Source organism: Toxotes jaculatrix, chromosome 9 (genome assembly GCF_017976425.1).
Source record: "Toxotes jaculatrix isolate fToxJac2 chromosome 9, fToxJac2.pri, whole genome shotgun sequence".
In the NCBI taxonomy this organism is placed as follows: domain Eukaryota; kingdom Metazoa; phylum Chordata; class Actinopteri; family Toxotidae; genus Toxotes; species Toxotes jaculatrix.
Window position 1 is genome coordinate 19995499 of NC_054402.1, and position 12357 is coordinate 20007855.

Genomic DNA, 12357 nt, shown 5'->3' on the forward strand with positions numbered 1-12357 from the left:
AACAGTAATTTTCATATGCAAAAGTTGATATCTACTGTATAGACTTGTCTCAGTGTGTGCACACTGGCTCAGTGGTGTGGCTTCCACCTAAATGGAGCCAAGCCGCAGTTATAGAAAATAGTTACGCTTCTGCTTTTCCTGCTATAGCAACAAAATGCAAAATACTGTTTATAACATTGAAACTGTCACTCCGGGACAATTATGAAACTGTTTTTATAGAAACTGGAAACTGGGTGCAGATGTACACTACTGCACTTTCAAAATGCATGGACAAACTACAACTCCAATCAAACCTGACAGGAAACTGACTCTTGTTAAATGCTTTAATTTGTATTGTTAAATTAAAGGTAATGTTTTTTTTTTTTTTAATTCATGCTATTTCCAAGGTCTACTAATTTAAATTGTAATGAAGATCCCCTGATCCTAGACAGAGACAAAATAAAACAAAATACAATACAAACAAGTCACAATTCTAAATGTATAGGCTTAGGATTTGGTAGTTTGCTTCTTCCACTTTGTAAGAGCTTCTCTTAATCTAAACTGGCCAGTCTCCAGCATGAACTGATTTCTCATGGGGTCATATCCCCCCCTGTTGGTTTTAAGGCGTATAATGACAGTAGAGTCAGAACAGCTTGTTTTGAGGAGAGCTGACCACTGGGGGGACTGCAGCTCCATGGAGAGGAAGTGAGTGAGGCGATCAGGGTGTGGACTCAAGATGGAGAAAAAAAAAAAAAAAGAAAGTAATTTCAGCAATGGACAATGACATCAAAAATAGATTGAAATCAATATCCATAGATGGAATAGTGGAGCATGTCAGGGAACCACTGACATTTAAAGACTGCAGGGGTTTTGTATGTAGTTTTATTTCAATCTGCATTTATTTAATTAATTAATTATTTTTAAAAATTGCTCACATTAAACTGTAGTGTGCTATAGTTCGTCAATACTGGTATTCTTTTACTGTCCACACAGACCGAACATGTACACAACCAACCTCTCTCACTCACACACATACACACACAGAGTGTCTGTGATCCAGTCTCTTGTGTGCAGCAGAGCTTTAATTACAAGGAGGATTGTCTTTAGTCCCATTGTTTCTGTCTTGACATAAGTCCCTGAAGTAGCCTCATCCTATGCTCTAATCCTAATCTTGTTTTCTCCCACACACACACTCACTCCCTCAGTTTCTCCCTGCCTGCTGTGTTTACCTGTTTGCAGAGGATCTATTTTTTTCTCTCTTCCTTGTGTGCCCTCTCTATGACTCCCTCTTCATTTGACCTTTTGCCATCCATCTTGTTCTAATAAATGCAGTCTGGATATTGTGTTTTCAGCCAAGAGGGCAGAGAGGGGAGCGCTACCTACAGCTAAAATGTTACGGGCACATAAAAATACACAATTTGTCTTTCACTTTTAGCAGAGCCTGGATATTACCCCTACAATCGAAAACAAATAGAGGACGATTCATTCATGCACAGCTGCTCGCTTGAACACAGTGCGTAAGGCCTAATGAGCTACACCCACACTGCAGGGCGGAATATGGAGGAGGGGAGGATGCGGGAGTCATCAATCATTCTGTCATTCTTCTTTATGTGCAATCATTTCTATCATGTGCTTTCTCTATTTTTATCTCTACATTCTATCTCCGAGTCTCTCACCAACCCATTGTCCACTCTTTTTCCTTTCATGCTCTTCAAGTGCAAGGCAATCGCTGCTTTTCTCTCTCTGCTCTACCTAAGTACCTCCTAATCAGTTTCTGCTTCATTTTTGTCTCTCTTTCTCCTCTCCCTCTACTTCCTGCGCTTTTAACACTGGGGCTTATTGGATGATCAATGAAAAGGAAAGGAGGAGAAAAAGATGGAGGATGGGGAAGGAACGCTATGGAGGACAGGGAGAGCAGGAGGAGGAGGAGGAGGAGGCAATGACCCAGATAATGAAATGGAGTGAATCAAAATGAGCCTCCTGTCGTATAGACCTCAGCCTCACACCCATACACACCTTCCTTTCTGTCCCCGACATTCACCCCATCCCTGAACATCTACTCTGACTGTGTAATATCTTAAGAATGTTTGTGCTTTTAATGAAGTACAGTGACCATGAAAAGTCAAGGGAAAGGTGTTTGTTGTCTTTTCTGATTTGACACCTGATATCAAGATTTTCATGGCTCTTTGAGATATGGGTGTGGGTTGTGTTAAGGTGCTTTGTATATCCCCTCATCTCTCACCTCCTTCATGACCCGCCTCTGACTTTCCTTTCACCATTAACCCCCCCCAACACACACACACGTTTACACACACACCTCCCCCTGCTCCCTGCTCTCACACCCCCCACCACCACATCTCATCTCCCAGGAGAGATGTGTAACTGAAAAACATGGAGGTACAGAGATGTAAGGTCAGGTCTTCTCCTGCAGCAGATCCTGTGTAGAAATAGAGAGGAACACAGTGTTGCATTATTCATGGTGCTGTATGTCACCTATCTAATACCTTAGTGCACGCACACACGCACGCACACACACTGTAGCAACAGCTTAAGTAGCTCCACCCACCACATTGATCCATATTATTTTCAGCTTAACTGATCGATTATGGCAGTGGTCTTAGGAGGAATGGGAGTGTGAGTTTTCATCAAGCAGTCCGCAAAACCATTTGACAGCTGGCTGCCACAGCGCATGCGCTCATCACCGGCAAGGCAGACTAAGTCGTGTTAAGCCAACCGCAGTTAGAAAAAGCCAATATCGGAAGTCCCGAGCTTTACCTGTCAAAATAAAAGCAAGCAAGTGTCCACCCCAAATAATACAGTACAAATTTTTGATTAAGAGGGTCCCCCAACTGACAAAAATACATGATTATTTACTTGAAAATTGTATAAATACGCTCTGAAATCGTAGTTATCAAATAGACTGCTTAATGTACTGTCTTAGTTAGTTTTTATTTTGAAAACCGGATATGCTTGTTGATTCTATGTAACTTGACACTAGCGGGGCCACTGAGCAACGACCAGAGGAGTAACCTCAGGAGCTGGGTGTACTGTAGTTTCTGGCCAAAATAATGTCGGGTGTCCCGGCGCTTCAGTCTCCGAGGTGACCGAGGTCTGAGCAGCAGCAGCCGGGATGGCGCTGGTCACCGTCCAGCGGTCGCCGACACCGAGCACTACCTCCAGCCCCACTGTGTCTGTAAGTGTCCGTTAACTGGTTTGACATTTTGGCTCAGTGTCTTTAGTCTGTCACCGTCTGACTACCGTTAACGCTAGCCCAGTTTTCACCGCTCTGGGCAGATGCATATGGGCGGCTAACCTGAGTGCTAGCGTCATACTGCAGCCTGAAAGTAGCCTGTCACAGTCCCACAGGGGGACACTGGGTTTTCCTCCAAGTTATTTAGCTTTGCTCAAAGTTAACTCGCTCAGCAAACTAACTCCAACTTCGTTAGATGATGTTAGCAGTTAGAGCTCATGTTTGCTAACTCACTTCCTCCCCGGCAACCCAGAGCAGAGCGCCTGATAAAACTAAAACTGTTTTCAAACGTCTGCTTTAAGAGTGAACATGTCTATTCTCTGATTATAAAGATGATATGCTAAGTGTCTAAGTTGCCAGTCGTGTCAGTACCACAGCTACACATTGACTCCTATTATCACTGCTCAGTGGAGTGACAGTGAAGGGAGAGGAGCTGCCTGGAAAGCAGGTTAGTGTGACAGGCCTGTCAGACAATGTTGGGCGCAGAGGGACAGTCTTCTTATCCCCTCTGACACTTTGAGGCTTCCCATGTCCCATGAGCTCTTGACACAAACCCAGGCAGGAGTGGTGGTGGTGTGGCTGCCATAGATAAGACCTATGCTGGCATAATGATACCTTCGCCCATGACTGGATGTTAGTAAAATGAATCTAATGACCTAAGGTCCTGACCTCTGGTTAACAAGACCTGGTCCAGAGTTCATCCTCATGCAGCTTGAGCTATCCTCAGTGTTTTGCAATGACTGGCTGTGTTCCAGGTATCTAGGCCAGTCTAATGGAGAGTCACATGGGACAGCCACGCAAATGACAATGAATGGATTAGGAAAGTCCCCAGCAGATAGATGGTCGACAAACATGAAAATCATATACAAGGGGTGATTGATAAATTTGTGGTCTAAGGTAGGAGATGAGTTATACAGCTATCATTACATGCACACGCAGTTAAACTCTTTGATTATGTAGAAGGTTTGAAGCTGATAACTTTTATAGGATTTCTGTTTTGTGGAGTTGAAATTGCAAGTCAGCACTGTCTGAGAAATTGGACAACATAAGTTCTTCTCTAGTCATTTTCTACCTCAGTCATCTTGTACCTCTGTCCCAACAAGATCCTTGGCATGATTTGATGTGATTTGACACTCTCAGACTACTATTTCTTGCCCAAGATGAAGAAGGAGCTTAGTGGTCACTTTTTTGACCGTGATGATGACGTCATCTCTGCTGTGGACCGCTCTCTGGAGGTCCAAGACGTCGACTTCTACAAAGAAGGGAACTGTATGCTCCATGACCGCTGGACTAAGCGTGACATGTAGGAGAGGACTATTTTGAAAAATAAATGTGCTAGGTTTTCTAAAACTGACTCAGTCTACCTCAGGCCATAAACTTATCAACCAACCCTTATAATGGCTGGGAGTGGTTGTAGAACCATGCTAGCGGTGGCACATTTTGAGGGAAAACCTTCAGAGAACAGCATGAATGGAGCCATTAACATCACACAAAAACACCATTACATGATTACATCCATCACATTTCTTGGTGGCATTACAGTTCAGAGCTTTCTTTTGATTATGACTTTTGGCGACATTTGAATGCATGCCATTTAAAATCTTGACCAGTCTGTGCCAGATCAAAGAAACCACACACATGAGTTACGGTTTCAGGATGAATTTATAACTCTGAGACCCAGCAGTGAGAGTTTGTAGCTTTGAGGCAGTGAAAGGATCCCATGCTGAGGTTAGCAGCTGCTTGTCATGAGACCCAGTCCTGATGGGAAGCAGCCATGTGAGCGCTCTTGTGAGATGTCTGGTGCTGAGAGGGTGGACAGGGGGCAGAGACCTCGGCAAGCGACAGAAAAACAGAGTAAGAGCTGGGAATGAGCTCCTAAGAGAAAGATGAGTAATCATAAGAGGCGCAGCTGGAATGCCATTGCCACTTCAGAAAATCTACGAGTCTACGCCTCACGCTGCGCCCTAAGCATTTTATCAGCACTTTTACAAATTAAACACACATTATTGACCCATCGATTAATGCAGCTGGCATTATTTGCCTTCAGCACAGTGGGGGAATAGATACCCTACAATGGTAGTGTACAGTAATCTGCCTAGCAGCACACCAAATCCCCTGTTCTCATTGGCTATAAGACCACTCCCTACACATCCATGCGGTGGCATGGTAACCATGGAGATCAGCCTGTACATTAGACCCTAACCGTGGCAAGGCTTATTATGGTATGTTGTTCAATCACATATGGGAAGTATATGGTGCATCACATCAGTAATGTGTGTGAGTGCTTTGCAGAGGTGTAATGCTACACTGGAAATATGCTTGCCTTTGAAATTGGCTGACTAAGGCATTTTTTCAGGTGTGTGTGTGTGTGTGTGTGTGTGTGTGTGTGTGTGTGTGTGTGTGTGTGTGTGTGTGTGTGTGTGTGTGTGTGTGTGTGTGTGTGTGTGCAGGGAGGATTCACGTCCATGCAGAGACTACTATTTCTACTGTGTCATCATATTTTGTGTTGAAGGCAAGCTGTTGGGCTGATGATGTAGAGAGCATCTTTCACCCAGCTGCTTCTCCAAGCCCCTAGCAGACACAGGAATAGATGAACTCCGTCCTTCCTCCTCCTGACCTGCTGCATCCAGCTCTCAGCCTAATCTTCCTCATCCTGCATCATCTTCTGTCTTCATTCATCAGCACCAGCATTAGCATCTTTATTATTGTTCTGTGTCTTGTGTCTGTGCATATCCCCGTGGATTCAGACATGCTGCATGTGTGTCTGTGGGTTTTGCGTGTGTGCTTGTGTGTATTGGCCAGGACTGACAGATTGGAGCTAAAGCGAAAGTTCCCTGAGTTTTGTGAGGGATTACCGAAACAGGCTGGGATTAAAATTGTCTGTGTGTGTGTGTGTGTGTGTGTGTGTGTGTGTGTGTGTGTGTGTGTGTGGTGAACTGTGCTGGTTGCAGTGGTGGGGGAGGATGATTGCGTTTTGGAAAAAGAGAGAGACAGAGTGGGGAGGGCACGGACAAGCAGTCTGTTTCAGCCTTATCCTTGGTCCCTGCTCTGAGCCTCAGTTTAAATACCATGCTGGCCCTGCCTTGTGACTGAAGTCACAGATGAAAGGCTTGATGTATCCGCCCTAGCCACCAGGCAATTTAGCACTCTTTTAATGCAAGGTTAATTGAGTCTGACTCAGCATGTGATGCCAATTGCCACCCAAGACTCTTTGGTCAATGTAATACAGTGTGCTCTTTCTGAAATGCTAGCTGCTGGTATCTATGGTGATGTGAACTAATGCTGGTATTGAACATTAATTTCTGTTTTTTTTACTTTCTCTGTCTAGGAGTCGGGCAGTGGTGAGGATGACCGCCGCTCCCAGCCCAGGAGGTGAGACCACTTCCTGTTTTGTCATACTGTGTCTCCAGTTTCCTGGAATATCTATGTTTTTTCACATACTTCATTTCAGTAGCATCTCCAGAAACTGTAAGATGACACTCAGGCCACTAGGGGGAGGCTGTACATCAGATTTATGGTGTTTCCTCAAGTACTGCATGCATTATTGTTCTTAAAACATGAATGCAGTTTCTACATTAATTTCACACAGAACAGCAAGATACTTCCTTTGAATTGCAAAAGGTCACTTAATGTGTTAAAATAAAAATAAAAAACCAAATAAAAAAAAACAGTTTATCAATGCCACCAAAATGAATCTCTTATCTTTTCTTAAACCAAGACTGTAACAAGTGAAAGAAATTGTGTCAGTATGAGTGCACGGAAATTGTGTTCTCCATAAGTAAAGTTTCCTCTACAGCTGAGTGGGATCCACTGAGTTTTTTTCATGCCACCTTAGACTTCTGAATTTCTGAAGGAAATTCATTTATCTGACAGATTGCATTACTACTTACTGTACAAATACAAAGATTTTTGCATACAAAACATATTACGAGCTTAAAAAGTACAATGCTATAGATCAAACTACCAAACAGCATGCACAAGTACAACTGAAATTATTGGTTGAGGGCTTAGGGCTGAGTATTTTTACAGAGTGATATTAGGAATTGTACTTAAGTAAAGGATCTGAATGATCTCCACCCCTGATTATAACTTTGTTTAGTAAAAAAAAATATGTCAGTCAAACTAATTAATGTAAATTAGGAACTAATTTATAAATATTTATGCCCATTGTTTGCCCTTGAAATACACAGAAAAATTCACACTGCGTCATTTGAGGATTGTGCCAAAGCAACTTAGAGAAAATGGTAACAGTGTTTAATAGTTTTTCATACTGCAAACAAATAGTGTCTTTGTAAGTACTTTTGTAAATATTATGTCGGCCTACTGATGTCACAGCTGGGGCTGATTTGCATGATTTTCCCTGATGGTTGTGGCTGAGTAGATGATTTACTTTTGACGCATGTATTTGTATCTTCATAAAAGACAAGGACGTCACCGCTGTTATTGTCTATGTGTTTAGATGACTCAGGTGGCTTTGTGCTGGATCCAGGGCCAAGGCCCTCTGCAGAATTTGAATGGAATTCAATATACTTTACAGAGCACAAGCTGAAACACAGAGGCTTTCTATTTGCGTGTGTGTGTTTGACTTCATGCCCATAACCAGTTACTATTGAATGTGGAATAGTATGTCTTCAGTGTGCTGAAGACTCCCACAGAGTCTCCGTCACTTTAAATGTTATCCCTACACTACAGTCTGTCTGTGGAGACATTAGCACACAATCATTAATAGGGAGAGGAACATCAAAGCCTAAACAGCCTCTCCATCTTTAATGGACTTTGTAAGGGCTTTTGTCGACTAATCTGAGCTTTGAAGTGCAGTTCTAAACAGTTGAGCTTTGTCATTTGATTTTCTGTGTGAAGCAGTTAATGTATGTTATCGGTAATAAGTCATATTTTTAAGGTGCTACTTGTTATTACTGTTTATACTGTCTAATACAGCAGGTAATGAGATACTGCGGCAGAAATTGACAGATTCATTCCCACTGTGTACAGCTGAGGCGAAGACAGTTTGATCTTTCCCTGTGAGGCCATTGCGGGCTGGTAGGACTGGTGTGAGTGAAATGTTGCCGTCCTGTCAGGGGGCTGTAGACATCAGACACAGGGTAAAACTGAATGCTTGGCACAAACTGTAACATTTTTGTCATATTTGTAACATCAGATAATGTCATTTTTCAACCAGAGTCCAGACTCTGAAAGAGCTACCTGTCAGTGTGTACCAGGGTTGAGTGTTGGTGCTAACAAGTAGTTCCGAGTTCCTCTCTGTGAGACGGAGCTTGAACTTCTCTACTGCGTCACTTTCTTTTCTTCAACCCTGGGCTTTGGCCGAGATCCAGTATTACTCTCAGATTTCATTCATGCGTGTCTTGCACCCCCCCAAACACACACACACACGAAAAAAAGCTGCTGAGGCTCCTGCTGGTCTGAGCAGTGGTTAGGAGGGTCAAAGTCCTCAGTCCTGAGCTCATTCACACAGCAGGGTGTCGTGCACTAACTGTCAGGCCCAAATTGTTTTGTTTTTTCACAGATGTATTGACCAACAAAGCCATAATGTTAGCATTTCTCTGCGGGTTCTTAAACTGACTGCATCTATAACTGACTTATAGCAAATAATATATTTTTGGATGTCTGTTTGGTTCCATGTGTTAGCCAAGGTCACCATTTTTGTGCTTTCTGGTGGATCAGGGAAATGTAGTGGTGTGTGTTAGAAATGTGCTTGTGCAGAGTCTACAATGCTGGATAGTTCATAAGGTAGAAATGTCGTGCAACAGTGGATGTTTTCTGTTCTCTGTTCTCCACACCAGGAAACAGATTGGCACCAAAAAGAAATCACCACTTCCTTGGCCAGTGGCCTAACTTTCTATCAGATTTCATTGGTATTCATTTCCAGGTTTTTGAGATGTCCTGCTGACCAAACTGGTCTGAAAACACAACCTCACTCGTGGCAGTAATAACATTGAAACCCATTCAAACAGTCTTATTATTGCAACTGGTCCAAGATGAACCAGCTGCCTTGTGTTGAGTGCCTATAGCGCATGAAACTTGTTTAGTAAGAGAGTGGAGTTTAACCCAATGTGGAATAGGAAGGAACAGATTTTGAGCTATGTCACACATACTGTATTTGATAATTGAAACATGGTGACATCACTTGTGCAAGTCTTGAACACACCCCGATAGTGCCTAGAAGGACATGTGTTCCTAATTATCTGTTAGGTAACGCAACAAAGCGGCAGCAGCTGGTGAAGTCATGTTCATGGATGTATGTGCGTGCACCACACACACACACACACACACACACACACACACACAGAGCTTATTCCCCATATGCCTAACGTCATTATAGTCCCGTTTTACCATTTGGCTCACTTGCCTTGCTTGCCACTTGCTCAGCATTAGCACAAACCCACACACACACAAAGCCATGCAGGGTGCAGCAAAGGGTCTTACTGAGTGACCCCTAATGTGTGTTACATAAGAGCTGCAGTCCAATTAACTGTGTCCTCCCCACCCTACATATGGATTCAAGTAGCAGTACGGGCCAGCACATCTTATAGGGGCCACTGAGACTGAGGGGAACTTTTTGCAGCAGTGTAGTAATGTTTTCACTCTGTCCTGCTTTCTCACTTCTTCAGTGTCTTTGTCTCCTTTCTCTTCCCCTTATTAAGTGGACGACTCACTGACTCACACCCTGTATCTCTCTCTCTTATTCTGTCTCAATGTCTCTTTCACACAGACACACACAAACAGCTGCCTGTACCCGCTGCACCACACCAATGAAGTATAATGTTACTGCAGTGCAATAATGAATCTCTGCCACACTCTGCTGCCTCAGGACTGACACTGTCAAGGACAGTGTTAGAAAACCTTTTTTTTTTCTATCCAGAGTTATAAAACTGACATTTGATGGTTTTGTGCTGCGTGTAAATCTTAAAATGGTTGTAAAAACGGTTGTGAAAGCGACTGATAAGGTTTGTTCTGCTGTGGCTGCTGCACAAAAGAGGTGCTTCCTATCTCACTTGTGACTGTCTGCTGGCCTATCAGGTGACATGGCACATCTGTCAAAGGTCACAGGATTGAAACATACTGTTTGTATGGGCAAACTTGTTTTTAATTTATGGGAATACAGCGACTGCTCTAAAAGGTTAAATGGCATCAGTATTGTTAAAGCACACCTGTGATGGCTGACTTGAAATGTCAGTGACCGTCCTTGCTTTCAGTTCATTTCCCTGTTTGGTTTGCAGTTCAGAGAGTGCCTGTTTGAAGGAGAAATTACTGCTAAGTTGGGCGTGTGTCATTGTATTGTACCTGCTGTAGTTAAACTAGGCCACGGAGGAGAAAAGCCTGTGTGAACTAAAAAAGAGTGGTGTTTAGTTGTTCTCTCTCTGACCTTGCTTGTCCATTGTCTCCCTACTGTACAGTATTTCCTTTTACAGAACACAATATAGGTCATGGTATTGTTTGATTGGAACAGAAGTTTCTGTTATAGCATGGACTTTTTGTTGCTGAGTAAATAATAAAAAGTTTCCTATAAAGTGAAGAAAATCAAATAAAATTTGATTTTCTTCACTTTATTTTAATAAGAATAAAAAGTCATTTGGCTGAGAAAACATTGGCTGAGAAGCTCCACAAGTCTCCTCTTGCACTGTTTAATATCCACGTAACCCTACTGACTCAGCTCTAACCCAGATGCACACAAGCAGAGCAGGTTCATCAGGCAAAGAACATAAGGGGTGCTGCTAGTAGAACAAGAAGGGAAAGGTGCAGTAACAAACACCAAGCCAAAGGCAAACTGTTTGAGCACCAACTCCTCATGTGGTGACATGCCTCTTTAGGTTGTTGGGCTGTTCCTCTGTCATTTACACCCAACAGTAGATACCACACCTGTCCTCTGTCTTCCTACACCTGCTGTTTAAACATGAGATTGTCCTTGTCCTAGATTAGTGACCACAGGCTGCATATATATATCAGTTTCCCACCACCAAAAAGAGAAATTGTATATGGGGCACAAAGTTATACATGCTACATTTTATACTCAGAATGTAGGTTATGTGGCACAAAAGGACATTGTGTGCGCAAAATACGACAAATACGGTAATTTTCCTTGCAGAATTCATGAAAAGCTCAGTAAGTGTATCACATATTCCAACTTAAAATGGTAAGCATATAACAATTATAATTCATCTAAATCCATTCTCTTGATTCTGTGACATAAAAAGTGAAATTTGGCAAAGTTGCCATTTTCACCAACTAAGTGACATACACATACTACAGACCACAACATATTCATTTCAAAACTCAACATGTCACAGGATTATTCTGACAAAATCACCCAACACAAACAAAATATTTCACCCAGCGCTGGGAAAATGACTTCTATAGGGTCTCAAACCAAAGAACACATCTTCAGCTAGTGCTTCTTAGCTGCTGTGCATGTTTGGTTACTGTACACAAGCAACTTCCGCTAACAGATGTGCCTTTGTCTTATCTGGCTGTTGCGAGGGTTCCCTGTTTCTCCAAGGTTAAGTGCTCCTATCGCAGGCTGAGTAGTCAGCAAACATTTGAACTTAAGGCGTTGTAGTCCGGGCTGTTCTTTGCTTTGTTTTCAGTCTTGAAAAGTGTTTTGATGTTGTTTGGCCAGATGTTTTTAGCCACTGCTACATCTCTATCATACTGTTTCTTCAGAAATGGTTGGTATTTTAAGATGGAGGATGAATGTACTTAAATCAGCACATATGTTGCTCTAAAAGGCGTATGCACTCAACTGGTGGGTCCTTTTATCGCAGCAGGTTTCCTGACAGTAGCCCATTTCAAGCTCAGTAAATGTAAACGGCTGGCTTCATGCACTGACCGAGGAGCCGGCATACACACACTTGTAAACACACACAGCTCCCTCACTACAGCATTGCTGACCCTCATGTTTCTACTCGTTCCCGTCAAATGACAGAGGAAGACGTGTGGTGGAAGAACATTGTGCAACTTGTCCAGGGTTTAGCTATACACCACAACAGACTCTCATGTTATCAGCCCGCAGACAAATAAGTTCCTACTGTGTGCTGGTAAATTTGATGACACTAAACAGAGCCACACGACAAGAGTGCTGAAGTGGCTGCGTGCATGTGGACTTTGTGGCC

The 12357-nt window shown here is 42.8% G+C and overlaps 1 protein-coding gene across 1 annotated transcript in view; it reads left to right on the forward strand.

The window, feature by feature from the left end:
• The first annotated feature begins 2999 nt into the window (after positions 1-2999).
• The window catches only part of ssh2a (slingshot protein phosphatase 2a), a 31169-nt gene continuing 21811 nt past the window's right edge, over positions 3000-12357 (forward strand). The window contains exons 1-2 of the mRNA XM_041045987.1: positions 3000-3172; positions 6558-6601. Of these exons, the coding sequence (XP_040901921.1) occupies positions 3110-3172; positions 6558-6601 (107 nt within the window). The 5' untranslated portion in view covers positions 3000-3109. The remainder of the gene's footprint in view (positions 3173-6557; positions 6602-12357) is intronic.